We start from the raw sequence: 15,985 nt of genomic DNA on the forward strand, positions 1-15,985 counted from the left end.
CTCCAGTGTGGGGTGCATGAGAGGTAACCACACAGTGATAGTTCTCTCCCTCTCTTTTTCCTTCCCTTCCCCTGTCTCTAAAAATGAATCAATAAAATCTTTAAAAAATAATATGCTTTACCAGTCATAAAGAGATTATCAGTGAATTGTTGAACTTACATAGTTAGTTGAATTAATAAGAAATAATTTTGTTTGGTTTTTTTGTGTGTGTGTATTTTGTAAGGACTCAACTAAAGAAGTTCCTAGGAAAATCAGTGAAGAGAGCAAAGCACCTTGCTGAGGAATATGGTGAACGTGCTGTAAATAAAGTTAAAAGTGTTAGAGATGAAGGTAAGTGAAAAAGAACATTTCAATAGAGTATTTGGTTGGTCATCATCGAAATTTAGCCTGTAGTTTATAAGAAGCATTCTATTTTATCAAAAGTAAGAAACCTTTATAGAGATCTTAGCATTTCAGTAAATTATGTTACTCTCACTATCACATAATTTTATAAGTGGGAAGAAAATGAATTTATATATCTTAAACATGGATTTGTACATACTTTGTGACTATGGCAACCTAGAAAACTTAAGTGTTCAATACAAATCAGTTGTAAATTAGTTATAGAAGGCTATTTGCTTCTTATAAATATTTTCAAAATTAGGTAAATTTTCCAATTTTGCACAGATCTTGACTTCCTATCTTCTTGTCATAATTGTACTCATTGGTTTTATTTAATAGACACTTACATAATATTCTGTGCCAGGCACTGTTCTGAGCACTTTCACCTGTGTTAACTCATTTAATCCTCAAAAATCCTTTGAGGTAAGTACCCTATTATCCCCATTTTATAGATGAGAATTACTGAAGCACAGAAAGGTCAGGTACCTTGCCTATGGTCACACGGATAATAAGTGAGACAAAGCTGGATTTGGACTCAGACCTGACCCTTGGCTCCATGCTCTTAGTCAATATGCTACTTAGTAATCGATTTTGCTTCTCCATGTAATGAATTTTCTTGGTAAGCAGTGGACATAAAAATATCATAGTAACTATATGTACATTAGCTGGTAATGATCTCTTGCATTTCTATTTAGTGTTTCATACTGATCAAGATGATCCTTCATCAAGTGACGATGAAGGAATGCCATACACAAGACCAGTTAAATTCAAAGCAGCACATGGTTTCAAAGGACCTTATGATTTTGATCAGATAAAAGTGGTGCAGGATCTTAGTGGCGAACATATGGTAAGCAACCTTTTCATTTTCTAGTATTGATTCTGGTATTTTGTAAAGATTTTATTTATTTATTTTTAGAGCGAGGGGAAAGGAAGGTGAAAGAGAGGGAGAGAAACATCAGTGTGAGAAACATCAATCCATTGTTTCTCATTCACATCCCAACCTGACCAAATCCGCAACCTACACCAGGCATGTGCCCTGACCAGGAATTGAACGAGTGACCTTTCGCTTTGTGGGATAATACCCAACCAATGAGCCACACTGGTCAGGCCATTATTATTTCTGTTTTTATTGAGAGAAATACTTTGGCTTCTATAAAGCAGATCTGTATGTAGTTAATTTTGCTAGCCTTACTAAAGAAGAATAAATTGATCTTAATACAATTTAATGACTAGATAATACAGAGTCTCTCTCTGAATTGCTCAGGAAGTGAATTATTGAATTAAGTAAACACTAGTCCTATCTCATTAAGAAAGCAATGTCAAAGTACTAAACTTTAAAACAGTTCATTAGAGTCCTGGCTGGCATAGCTCAGTGGATTGAGCACAGGCCTGCAAACCAAAGGATTGAGGTTTGATTCCCAGTCAGGGCACATGCCTGGGTCGCAGGCCAGTTCCCAGCAGGGAGTGCACTAGAGGCAACCGTACATTGATGTTTCTCTCCCTCTCTCCTTCCCTTCCCCTCTAAAGATAAATAAATAAAAATCTTAAAATATATATTTTTAAAAAACCAATTAATTAGAGAGTGATCTATCACTTTGGAAAATGTTTCAAGTGCCGTGACTACTGTGGCTCAGTGGGTTGGGCATCATCCCACAGAACAAAAGGTCACCAGTTCAATTCCCAATCAGGCACATGCCTGGGTTGTGGGCCAGGTCCCCGGTTTGGGGGCATGGGAGAGGCAATCACACATTGATGTTTCCCTTCCTCTCTTCCTCCTTCCCCTCCCTCTAGAAATAAATAAATAAAATTTTTTTTAAAAATATATTTTATTGATTATGCCATTCCAGTTGTCCCATTCCCCCCTTCACTCCCCTCCACCCTGCACACCCCTCTCCCACCATTCCCCCCTGATTTCGTTCATGTCCATGTGTCACAAGTTCTTTAGATTCTGTATTTCCCATAGTATTACTGTCCTCCCCCCATCTATTTTCTACCTACAGTCTATGCTATTCTCTGTACCTTCTCCTCCCTTCTCCTCCTCCCACTCCCCTGTTGCTAACCCTCCATGTGTTCTTCATTTCTATGGTTCCACTCCTGATCTAGCTGTCCTCTTGGTTTGCTTTTGTTTTAGGTGTGGTTGTTGATAACTGTGAGTTTGCTGTCCTTTTACTGTTCATATCTTTTATCTTCTGTCTATCCTCCTGGGTCGGCGGGACCGAACGATCTTTCCTGGACACGCTCAGCCACTGGCTCCGCCCCTCTTACTGTTCTGGCTGAGTGGTTCGTTATTTTTGGACTTCCCTACAGTTCAATTTTCTGTGTTTTGGCTGCGTTTTTGTTACTAAAACTCCACTGACTTTATTTTATATTTTTAATATAATTTTTATTTAATTCTTGTTCAAGTACAGGTTTCTGTCTTATATTCCCAACCCTGCCCGCCCCCCACCCCATGCTCCCCACCTCCCTCCCCTTTCCACCCCCTACCCTTAGTTATTGTCCATGTGTCTTTTATACTTGTTCATGTGAGTCCATTCCCTTTTCCCCTATGATTCTCTCCCCTCTCCCCTCTGGGCCCTGACAGCCTGTTCCATATTTGAGTGTCATTGGTCATATTTTGCTTGCTTGTTTGGTTTGTTTAGATTCCTGTTAACGGTGAGATCATATGATATTTGTCTTTCACTGCCTGGCTTATTTCGCTCAGCATAATGCTTTCCAGTTCCATCCATGATGTTGCAAAGGGTAGTAGTTCCTTCTTCCTTTCTTCAGCATAGAATTCCATTGTGTAAATGTACCATAGTTTTTTGATCCAGTCATTGACCGATGGGCATCTAGGTTGCTTCCAACTCTTGGCTATCGTAAATTGTGCTGCTATGAACATCGGGGTGCATAGGTTCTTTTGGATTGGTGTTTCAGGGTTCTTAGGATATACTCCCAAGAGTGGAATTGCTGGGTCAAAAGGCACGTTCATTTTTAGTTTTCTTAGAAAATTCCATACTGTTTTCCATAGTGGTTGTACCAGTCTGCAATCCCACCAACAGTGAACTAGACACCAGTCAGATTGGCTATCATAAACAAAGAAACAAACAACAAGTGCTGGAGAGGTTGTGGGGAAAAGGGGACTCTAGTTCACTGTTGGTGGGATTCCATTGACTTTAAACTTAGTTGTACGAGGAGGCCCAGTGTTTCCACCTCCATCTTGGCCGGAAGTCAAATAAAATCTCTTTTAGAAGACAGTGTAGAAGATAAAATATCTAGCAACATATTTAATAAGAAAAGTGCAAGATCTGTATGAAAAAATTAAATACTTCTGGACACCATAAGAATGTTCAAAATGTTTCCCATTATATTTTAAATAATTCACATGACTGTTTCAAAAGCTCAATATATATTTTGTAAAATGACAGCTAAAACAAGAATAGAGGTATTGGTACAAGTTCTCTATCAGAGTTAAAATGTACCCAAGTAGATATGATATCACAAATTACATGACCCCTGAAAATGCTAGTAATATAGAGGAGGAAGTAATAAACTCAAGACTGGATAAATGATACTGGGAATGTATTTATCTATTTAGATTTTAAATCTAAAAGTTGGCCTGACTGGAAGGAAGCAACCACAAACATAGATGGCAGCCAGGTTGGAATTTAAACTTTGGTGTTTATAATGTAGATATAAAATGTTTGATTTGATTATAGTAACTCCCTTAAGGCACCTGATGAATTTCTTTGTACTGTATTGACTCTCTTTCATTATTTGCATTTTTAAGTAAAATCTCATTGTAGTACTCTCTAAATGACAAATTTCTTAATATACTTGAATTTTGTCAGAATGAATGTTATTCCATTAAATGAGCTGTTGCCTCTAACTTGGATAATCTTTATCGTCTGCATAGATATGTGGATTAATAGTAGTTATAACAGTATTTGTTATGGTAGGATTTGGCCTTTCGAGTTTAAGGGTTCATATTTTTAAAATATATTTTATTGATTATGCCATTACAGTTCTCCCATTTCCCCCCATTCATTGCCCTCCACCCTGCAAACCACTCCCACCCACATTCCCCCACTTGAGTTCATGCCCATGTGCCGTAAGTTCTTTAGCTTCTACATTTCCCACACTACTCTTGCCCTCCCCCTGTCTATTTTCTCCCCACAGTCTATGCTACTTATTCTCTGCACCTTCTCCCCGCTTCTCCTCCTCCCACTCCCCTGTTGCTAACCCTCCATGTGATCTCCATTTCTATGCTTCTGCTCCTGATCTAGCTATTTACTTAGTTTGCTTTTGTTTTAGGTATGGTTGTTAATAACTGTGAGTTTGCTGTCCTTTCACTGTTCATATTTTTTATCTTCTTTTTCTTATATAAGTCCCTTTAGCATTTCATAGAATAAGGGCTTGGTGATGATGAACTCCTTGAACTTGACCTTATCTGAGAAGCACTTTGTCTGCCCTTCCATTCTAAATGAAAGTTTTGCTGGATAGAGCAATCTTGGATGTAGGTCCTTGCCTTTCATGACTTGGAATACTTCTTTCCAGACCCTTCTTGCCTGGAAGGTTTCTTTTGAAAAATCAGCTGACAATCTGATGGGAACTTCTTTGTAGGTGACTGTCCCCTTATCTCTTGCTGCTTCTAGGATTCCCTCCTTCATTTTCATCTTGGCTAATGTAATGATGATGTGCCTTGGTGTGTTGCTCCTTGGGTCCACCTTCTTTGGCACTCTCTGAACTTCCTGGACTTCCTGGAAGTCTATTTCCTTTGCCAGATTGGGGAAGTTCTCCTTTATTATTTGTTCAAATAAGTTTTCTACTTATTGCTCTTTCTCTTCCCCTTCTGGTAGCCCTATAATTTGGATGTTGGAATGTTTAAAGATGTCCTGGAGGTTCCTAAGCCTCTCCTCATTTTTTTGAATTCTTGTTTCTTCCTTCTTTTCTGTTTGGTTGTTTCTTTCTTCCTTCTGGCCCACTCCCTTGATTTGAGTCCCAGTTTCCTTCCCACCACTGTTGGTTCCCTATGCATTTTCCTTCATTTCACTTAGTGTAGCCTTCATTTTTTCATCTAATTTGCAACCATACCCAGCCAATTTTGTGAGCGTCCTGATCACTGGTGTTTTGAACTGTGCATCTGATTGGTTGGCTATCTCTTGGTTGTTTAGATGTATTCGCTCCGGGGCTTTGATCTGTTCTTCTGTTTGAGCCATTTTTCTTTGGTCTGGTTGCACCTCTTATGTATGAGGGGTGGAGCCTTAGGTGTTCACCAGGGCGGGGCAGCCCAGTTGCTGGGTTGTGATGCTGTATGTGGGGGCAGGGTCAGAGAGGGACCAATGATGCTTGCTCTGCTCTCTCTCTCTCAGATTTCATTCCCCTCTGCCCCTTTCCACAAGCAAATTGGGCCCTTCTGGTGCTGGTTCCTAGGTGGGTGGGCTTGTGTACGTTCTAGAACCCTGTGGGTCTCTCCAACGAACTCTCCTGTGAGGCTGGGAGTCTCTCCTGGCACCTTTTCAGTCGGTGCTTTTAGGCTTTATTTTCTGTCGCTGGGGCCCTGGGTTGTGCAGTCTGTCTCACTGCCCATTTTTGCCTAGTTTATCTGTGCACGAATGTGTGACCACAGTCAGCCAACTGCTTTGCACGCTCTGCTCCTTTCCCCCCCACACGCAGGGTCTGCTAGCCCCATGCCGCCTGCACACCCTGTTCTGTCAGCCACCACCTTTTCTTGCTGAGACCCCTCTCCACGGGCCACTGACTCCACCCCTCTTACTGTCCAGTTGAATGGTTGTCAGACTTCCGTACAGTTCAGTTTTCTGTCTGCTCTGGTTGTGTTTTTGTTTTTAAATCTTTGTTGTCCTTAATTCTGGTTGTGTGTGGAGGCACAGTGTTTCCACCTATGCCTCCATCTTGGCCAGAATTCCCACATTTTTTTTTTAAAGATGTTATTTAGAGAACAGGAAAAAGGGAAGAAAACATCAGAATGAGAGAGAAACATTGAACATTTGCCTCTCATACATGCCCCAACTGGGATCCCCAGGGCAGGCATGTGCCCTGACCAGGAATCAAACCAGTGACCTTTCACTTTGCAGGACAATGCCTAACCAACTGAGCTACACCACTCAGGGCGAGGGTGCACATTCTTTAACCCTTCCCCAACATGCACACATACACATAGACAAACTTCCCCACTGTTTTCAGTGTCTATCTGGGAATTCTAGCCATATACTAGAAAACCTTGTTTCTTGGGAGAAAAACAGGAGACCACAGTGTTCCAGCGCTTCTTCAAATGCCCAATACTAAGAGGGTTACAGCTAGGGTGGGTCATATTCTTTTCTCAGCCCTGGTCAGGAGTTGTTGGTGCTAAAGGCTCTGCCTCCTCCTATCCTACTCCCAATTCAGCTGGTAAACTGAGATCCCCAACTAGGATTTGTGCTTTACTTTGAAGTTTTCCAGCCACCTCAGAACCGTTTCCATTAATATATGGACAAGATTTGGGATCTTGGGACTCTTAGTTTAGATTATGGCAAACTGCAAGTATGTTGTCTCACTTTTTTTTGAAGAGACCCTTTTTATGGTGTTGTTCCTCCATTAAACTGTTGGTTTTAAGTGGTGTTAGTAATGTAAGCATTATCTTAGTATGTATAATTTGACATGTTTTTTTTTTAAATTTTGACTTAATGTCTTAATGTTTAAAATAATAACTTTGAACCTTCCTTTATTTTCATAGGGAGCTGTTTGGACCATGAAATTTTCTCATTGTGGCAGATTACTTGCCTCAGCTGGACAAGACAATGTAGTGAGAATATGGGCTTTAAAAAATGCTTTTGACTACTTCAACAATATGCGAATGAAATACAATACTGAAGGTATTTCTCATTTATTTGTGGGCTTTAAAAAGCCAAAGACACCTGGCATTTTGACATTTGAGGCACAGTAATGCCTCTTAACTGGCAATCACTTGCAGCAACCACTACTTTCTATAGCCACAGACCTAAAAGTAAAACAGGAGTCAACAGCAAAAAGCATCTAAACTCAGTGATAAAAGCTACCACAAAGCTTTTAACTTTCAGATGTAGTACAGAGTTAATTTCATCCACTATTGAGAACTAAGTTATTTGGTTTCCTTTGGCAATCTTCAGTTTCATTCTGGGTTAAAGTGAAATTCTGATTAATCTAGGGCAGGGGTGTCAAACTCATTTTCACTGGGGGCCACACTGGCCTCATGGTTGCCTTCAAGCAGCCGAATATAATTTTAGGACTGAATAAAAGTACCTATTCCTTAACAGTTAAGCCATGGCTCGATGCAGCTGCTGGGTAGAAACAAGGTGCCTGGCCCAATAAAACAAGGTGGAGGGCTGGATTTGGCCCACTGGCCTTTTGTTTGCTACCTGTGATGTAGAGAAAGAATTAGGATAATGTATACATCCAATAAATGAAGAATGATTAAGGAAACATAGCATGGAAAGCAAATGTGATTTGTCAGTTCATCAAAGGATATGTGGGAAAAGGTTAAATGGAAAAGAAACCTGAGAACATGGCCTATGTATACAGTTACTACAACTGTGAAAAATAATTATGTGTTATGGTAAATTATCAGGAAAAGTATGTCAGAATTTATGTAAATAGGAGCTTCAAGCTTTGGGGATTCTTTTCTCACAATTATTTAACTGCAATAAATTTTCGTAACAAATCCCTCCCTCCCTCCCTGTCTCAGCCCCATCTACAATCATCCAAAGCTGTAAGACAAGAATATAAGGGACAGAAGAAAGGAGAATAGTGCTGGCCATGGGCAGGAGTATAGAGTATAGTCAAAGCAGCAATTTGAGGAACATAGAAACCGAGGAAGGTCCACTAAACTAGCAAGCAAGGCTCTATATACTTTAAAAGCCCTGTGTGTATTGCTAGCATTATGTTGTGCCATTTTGTTGTGATACATAATCGAAGGTGATAATGAGTTGACAATACAGTAAACAAAGTTTACTTTTCTTTTATGCCCTAAATGGAGCAAAAAGACTATTTTCAGTGGCCCTTGAGACTTACCACAGCCTAGACTCTTCCTGATCCTTAATTGTTCATCTTGCTACCTGTTATGATTGACAAGACTGTATTCACTATGAATAATGAGAATGCAACAGTATTGGGTTGGCCAAAAAGTTCATTTGGTTTTTTCCCATAAGACAGCTCTAGTAGCACTTAGTTGTCTTTAACTTCATTTGACAACGATTTTGTTAGATTGCATTGTGTGACAGCTGTCATATCAGTGTGCATCTAAAAACAACTTATCAAAATTGGTGAATTTTTGTTTAGCCATTTTAATATTGAAGGTGGAAGAAAATAAGCAACATTTTCAGCATATTTTGCTTTATTATTTCAAGAAAGATAAAAACACAACTGAAAGACAAAAGAGATTTGTGTGGTATATGGACAAGGAACTGTGACTGATCAAACATGTCAAAAATGGTTTGTGAAGTTTCCCAATGGTTTGTGAGATTTCTTGCTGAACGATGCTCCACGGTCAGGTAGATCAGGTGAAGTTGATGGTGATCCAATCAAGACATTAATTGAGAACAAGCAGCGTTATAACATGCAGGAGATAGCCGATATACTCAAAATATCCAAATCAATAAGTTATTGGTGAAAATGAAAAATGTATCTTATTTTATGGAAGAAACAAAATGGACTTTTTGTCCAACCCAGTACTTTATTAAAAGTGGAAAGATGGTTAAGTCATTTTATAAAGATTTTGTATAACAGTGATTAAAACAAATATTTTACTGTCTAAAGAGTTAATGCGTTGCATGTATTTTTCTAGAAGGTTACATCCTGTGACTATTAATTAGGTGTTCTGTGTCATTATTTCTGATTGGGTGTGTGTATATGTACGTGTACATGCCTTTTTACAGTTATGTTGTTTTGCAGGACGCGTGTCCCCATCACCTTCTCAGGAAAGCCTAAATTCATCAAAATCTGATACAGACACTGGGGTATGTTTGTTATTTTACAGTCACTATTGTTAAATGCTATGATTTGCTTACTAAAAGTACCTTATTCTTTGCTTTCTTTTGGAGTTTTTTAAGTACCTTATTGTTTATAAGACATTACAGTTGCATGAAAACACTTAATTAAAATGAAGATGTGTTAGGAGAGTTTCTTCTTTTAGAATTGATAAATAAAAGAACAGTGTGACGCTTAAAGGTCAGACAGTGAATATTACTCAAACTACCAAACTGCTCGTGTAAACTTAAATGAAACAAAATCCCTTCTCAAATCCATGTTGAATACTTTTAAGAAATAGTAATGGATACCTGAATAAGAGGTAATTAAGGGTACTGAAATATTTTAATTTTTTCATCGTAGCTTGACAAATGCTTTATCACAGTTTTAGGTAGTTGAAAAGATCTAAATGATTTTCATATAGTCTCAGAGCTGGAGGATTAGATATAACCAATTTTAACCCTAAAAAGTAGAATATATAATATTCTAAGTTCTCCCCTCTGCTTAGGTATTGACCTAGGCAAGTGTGAGATAAACAAAGAGAACCTATGTCCACCAGCTCAGCAGTATTTTCCTAGGATTTCATTGGCTCTAGTGTATTTGACATGAATTTTTCCATACTCTAAACATACTCCTCTCAGCTTCCCATGGTTCTGGGTTCTGTTTTTTCTTGTTCTCTTCCTAGATCCCTGCTATCTCTTCCACCGCCTTAAATGTTGCTGTTTTTCAGGGTCCTGTCCTTGGCTATTCTCAGTTGACTTACTCACTTCTTATCTTTAGCCCTGACCTGGCTTTAGCTCCATAATTCTCATCTTCTTTCAATAGCATTATGTTTTTTAAACAAGAATGAGATCTTTTTGGGCGTGTTACCCTTTCACATAAAACTGTGTGTGTGTGTGATCTCTCCACCTATATGTTCTTCAAGCACATCAATTAATAGGTCTCAAGCAACTCATGTTTTCTGAGTGCCTGGTCCATGTGCCAGGCACTGCTAGATTCTGCAAAGTCAAAAGAGACGTATTCTATGGCCTCAGGAACATGCTGACCACTGAAATAGACATATCCTCAGTTATAGTAACAGATGGTAATATGCCACAGAGGGTACTTCACAAGGAGCCTTGTGAATCAGGGTGTCAGTACAAGCTTCCCAGAGGCTTTACTGTTTGAGCTAGGTGTTAACTGTAATATATGGCAGAAGGAAGGAAGGGGCATTTCAGAGATGAAAGCAAGTGCAAAGGTGTGGAGACTGGAAGAGTGTGGCTTGTGAAAAGCACTACAGGCAGTTCCACGTGAGAGTTGTAGGAGAGGTAGGCAGGATTGGGGCTTTAAATGGTCTTTTGTGTTAAGCCATGACATTTGAGCTTTCTCCTGCAAGCTACTGGGGGAGAAGGCACTTTGAGGGGTTTTGATCAGGATCTTAATTAAAATGTGCAGACTTTTGTTTTAGAAAGAGCATTCTTGTAGCACTATAAAGAACAGATTGGATGACCTTGGAAGGAGTGGCTTGGTTAAGTTGGAGCATTGTTTCATGACCAAAAGGTTGCGGGTTCAATTCCCAGTCAGGGCATATACTTAGGTTGAGGGTTCAGTCTCCGCTCAAGCTCAAGGCATGTACAGTCCACAGTCTGGGTGTGTGGGAGGTAGCCAATCAATGTTTCTCTCCCTTTCTCTCTAGGAACAAGAAAAAATGTTTTCAGGTGAGGACTTAATTTTTTTTATAAAGAATAGATTGGTTGGGGGCTGCAGTGTAGAGACAGGGAGACCACGTAAGAGGTTATTAATTCAGGAGAGGAATGAGTACTTCGATTATGATACATTATGATAGCGGTAGGTCTAGAATCCATAAAGATGAGCTGGATTCAAGAGAAGTGAAAAAAATGGATTTCTAGGACTTGGAGACTGACTAGCTAGTAAATGAGTAGGCTAGAAAGATTCCCAGGCTTGTGTAACTGGAGAGATGTTAATGATCTTCACCGATACATTTTTATCTGTACACAACCCTGTTTCTCTTGAACCATCTTTAATGCCATCAGCATCCATAAGGTAGCTTTTTAACTCAGTCAAAAACACTATTAATTTTCCTTTCTTACCCACATATCACATTAGTTACAAATTCCCATCCACTCTATGTCAACCTCCAAATGCCCACGGAATCTGTCCCCTCACCTCCCATTGTCATTCACATCATCTCAGCCCTTGACACTCCTGATACTCATTTGAATGTTTGCTGTAGCCTCCTAATCAGTTTTTCCTTCTCAGGTCTCTACCCAATTCATTTTCTACACTGCCACCAGAATTTTTTTTTAATACAGTACTGACTGCTATTTTGTGATTTAAAATCTTCGGATGACTCCTTGTAACCTACAGAATAATATCCTTCCTGATATTGCTTCATCTTACCCTTTTAACTCAGTTCTAATTTCCTAGTGCCTGTGCATCCTGTTTGCTTTGCTGGATATAGGTATGTATCCTAAACACTCACATTCATGTCTGTGTCTATGTTTGATTTGCGGGGAATGCCCTTCCTGTCCCCTTTCCTCATAGGGCAAAGCCCTAGTCATCCCTCAAGATTCAGCCCAAATATGTTATCTCTCTCTTTATTTTCCCTGAATCAAGCAGGCAGAATTGTTCCTCATTTGTGTTCTAACAGTACATCATATGTACTTTGACGTTGCTATCACCGTGTCTTTCTTGGCAGCATGTCTCATTGGCTGGGCTCTGGCTAATTTAAGGCAGAGAACTGTACTTCACAGATCTTAGTATCCTTGGAACCTAACCCTATGTCTAAATGTGATAGTCTTGAGTCAGTTTTGACTTCTTGCTTCTCTCCCCTTGCTCCTATTCCCCTTATCTGGGTGCCTATAGTCTCCCTTCTTTCTATTCCAAGCTTGCCCAGTTTTCAAGGCCTGCTCCCTCCAGAAAATCTTCGCTGACTAATGGAGTAGATGGAGACATTTTTAACTGCTTTGCTATAGGGGAAAGCGTTTGCTCTTATTAGTTTAATTCACCATAGTTTCTAGGCATTGGTTACTATTAAAAACAGGGACTATTTGTACTATCTTGTTTTATACTTATTTCAACAATCCTACTTACAGATTTTTAATTACTTTGACCCATGCACCCCCAAACCCTACGTAACTCCCATTTGTTTGAGTACAAAGCCTTTTAAATGAGGAGCAAAGTAGTTTTTTGACACAAAATGTAGTGACCCCCTGGAGTACTATTGTTTTTGTTTTGTTTTCTTTTGTTTTTTGTGGAGAAGTTGAGTACCATTTTCTATCTGTTGTTTTCAGGAAAAGATTGTCTGGGGTTTCTTTTACTTATGTAATTCTATTGGGACAGTTAAAAGAGGCCTCTATTCTATTTCATATGCCCTTGGAGTTCGGTATCAGTTGTTATCTTTGAACCTAGTGCTAGCTGTAGTGAAGCACAGTAAGCACAGTGAAGTTATTTTCCTGATAGATGTGTTCTTTTTTCTTTTTTCACATGATAGTGATATGTTGTATCTCTTTTGAACTGCATTCTCACTCTCATCTTCTTAGCATCCATGTAACACTGTTACACAGTAAGGCCTACAGCGTGATGCACACCAGATCCACCACCTACTCATTGGTCACACTGAGCCTAGGGCTCTGGCTGTTACATTCTCTGTTTTTGTTGGTTTTCAAAAGTAGCTCAGTAAACATAAGGTACAAAAGAAGAGTGAAGAGCATAGTTTGCTCCATTATGCTAGAGACTTGTAAAATTTCTTCTTGACACTAGAGGTTGTAAGTATGCAATTGACCTCAAATAAATGCTTTTATTGAGTAAATGTATGCTTGGTGGGCTTGATTCGCGGAATATCAATATAGGTATTGTAGCATTTAACTGGTGCTTAGAACTTTCGAGAATAGATTGTAGAGGAGGAAAAAAATCCCTCTACCCTCTTAGTTTCTGCAGCTGGGATCTACAAAATAACCTGACGAAGGACAGATTATGAGGAGAAATGGACCCTGGCTGCGTTGCCCAGGTAGTTAGAGCACTGTCTGAATGTGCCAAGGTTGCCTTTTCGATCCTCGGTCAAGGCACATAGAGGAATCAACCAACAAATACGTAAATAAGCGAAACAACAAATCAATCTCTATCTCTCTGTCTCTAAAATCAGTAAATAAAAATTAAAATTTTTAAAGAGGCAAAATGATATGTATGTGGACGTCTTCGTAGAAAAGTACGGCACCCTGGCTGGTGTGGCTCAGTAGATTGGGCGCCAGCCTGCAAACCAAAGGGTCTCCAGTTCGATTCCCAGTCAGGGCACATGCCTGGGTTACAGGCCAGGGCCCCAGTAGGGGACACACAAGGGGCAACCACACACTGATGTTTCACTCTTTCTCTTTCTCCCTCCCTTCCCCCCTCTAAAAATAAATAAGTAAAATCTTTTTAATAAAGAAACATAGGGGCAGTTCCAAAGAAATGGCTAAGCCCAGAGGGTTAATTTTGGGGGGGGGGTTAATATCATTCTAACAAAGAGCAATAAGTCTGTGTTGGTGGAAAAGACAAAGAAGAAGAGGGTTTAGGCTTTTAGCGGCAGTAAGTTGTAGGAAGGTAAATGTATTAGATGAAATTAATGTAAGATAAAGATTATTTAGTAAAGTACTGTGAGTTATCTCCAGAGATAAGATTCATTCTCCCCTTCCTGGTAAAGGAGAGGTGAGGGGAAGATGCCTTCACAAAGGGAATTTTATGTTCTGCTTTCAGGTAGAAAGGGGGAGGGTAGAGACTTTCTTATGTCTATTTCTTCTAAGTTGCCTTCAGCTCAAAATAATTCTTATGCAAAGGGAAACATATTTGGATGTGACATAGTCTGATCCCCTTCAAGATCAGTAGAATCAACCCTGGCTGGTGTAGCCCAGTGGATTGAGCACCGACCTGTGAAGCAAAGAGTTGCTGATTCGATTCCCAGTCAGAGCACATGCCTGGGTCGCAGGCCAGGTCCCCAGTGGGGGCCACATAAGAGGCAACCGCACATGGATGTTTCTCTCCTACTCTTTCTCCTTCCCTTCCCCTCTCTCTAAAAATAAATAAATGAAATCTTGAAAAACAAGATCAGTAGAATCAAAAGCTCGGAGAAGGGAGTTAACTGTAAAGGAATGAGAAGTAATTTTTGTGAAATTCTACATATGCGACATTTTATTTAAAATATGCATTGGTTTAGAATTGGTTTAGTCAACAGTGTGTTAGGCACTGAAAATATAAAGATGCAGTGGACAATCCATGCCAAGGACCTATATGCATGGAGGAAGACAGGCATCAACAATGTTAATATATCTCCAAAACAGAATTCAGCACAATACATATAATTTTCCCAAAAAAGCCACTCCTTTGAGAGTGTACTTGATGTCAGTTCACCGTTTAATAATACCATCTCCTGAGTTAGAAGCTGTGATCACTTTTTACTCTCTTCCCTCCTTACAGTGTTTGCTCATTTACCACATCTTGCCCAAATGTCTTTGGAATCTGGCCATTCCTTTCATTTCCACTGCTATAATCCTGGCTTTATCTCTTACCTGGACTATTAGAGCTCTTTCCCAGATTCCAGTCTTTCATCCACAATGCCAGCAGAATTACTTTCCTGTAAAACAAATCTGATCATGTTACTCCTATTTAATCACTCCTTTTGGCACTCTATTTTCCTCTAGAATCAAGGCCAAATTCCTTAGCTTGACTCAGGCTTTTTAGAGATCACTCTGACCTCAGTTCATTTTATTTCCCAACCTTCCTTCTCACAGACCTTATTTTCTGAGCCACTCAATTATTCATTGTTGCCCTTTTGTGGATTCTATGTATTTACATGTGCTATTCTCCTTTACCTCATAAATTTATTTCAGAGTCAGGTCTCCTCCCGGAAGCATTCCTTGCTTTACTTAATGCATAATTATTCATATGGGTACTTTGCCCATAGTTCTGTTAAACGCACTTATTCTACTGTATCAATGTATATAACAACAGCTAACATTTTGTGTGTGTCCTTACTATGTTCCAGGTACTTTGCTAATAAATTGTACAATTGATATCTTATCTCATAGAACCTCACAACAGTCCTGATGCTGTTGTGAAATACTCTCAAGAACTCTGTTCTATAGATGAAGAAGAAGGCTTAGAAGAGAACAAGTAACTCACCAATTCATGCAGTTGATAGATACAGTGTCAGAATTAGAACCCAGCTCTGATCCGTCTCTAGAGCTTATGCTCTTACCCATTATGCTCCACTAGTTGGCATCTTAAGGCCTGGCACTGTCTTCATTTAGTCCCCAAGTATTTATTGAGTGCTTATTATGTGTTAATCACTCCTCTAGGAATTGGGGATATAGTAAACAAAAGAGACACAAATATCTATTGTGAGGAAATTCAAATTCTAGTAGTGGGAGACAAATAAGTAAATTTTGTAATATATTAGGAGGTGATAAATTTTGAGTAAAAGAAAGCAGATAAAATGGAGTGACTAGGAATAAATAAGGTGGACAAGCAAAGCTTCACCAAGAGTTTGTCGTTTGAGCAAAATCTGAAGGAGGTGCGGAAGGGATCATATGGCTGTATTTGTAGAAGAAAATTCTGGGTAGAGTGAGCAGCAACCAAAACTGCTATAACACAG

At 39.4% G+C, this 15,985-nt stretch overlaps 1 protein-coding gene across 1 annotated transcript in view; it reads left to right on the plus strand.

The window, feature by feature from the left end:
- WDR44 (WD repeat domain 44) overlaps window positions 1-15,985 on the plus strand; it is a 90,652-nt gene that overhangs the window by 51,682 nt on the left and 22,985 nt on the right. The window contains exons 9-12 of the mRNA XM_037050184.1: window positions 224-330; window positions 1,077-1,228; window positions 7,091-7,229; window positions 9,283-9,347. Of these exons, the coding sequence (XP_036906079.1) occupies window positions 224-330; window positions 1,077-1,228; window positions 7,091-7,229; window positions 9,283-9,347 (463 nt within the window). The remainder of the gene's footprint in view (window positions 1-223; window positions 331-1,076; window positions 1,229-7,090; window positions 7,230-9,282; window positions 9,348-15,985) is intronic.

The sequence above is a fragment of the Sturnira hondurensis genome, unplaced genomic scaffold (assembly GCF_014824575.4).
Source record: "Sturnira hondurensis isolate 20B ecotype Veracruz unplaced genomic scaffold, ASM1482457v3 Scaffold0006566, whole genome shotgun sequence".
In the NCBI taxonomy this organism is placed as follows: domain Eukaryota; kingdom Metazoa; phylum Chordata; class Mammalia; order Chiroptera; family Phyllostomidae; genus Sturnira; species Sturnira hondurensis.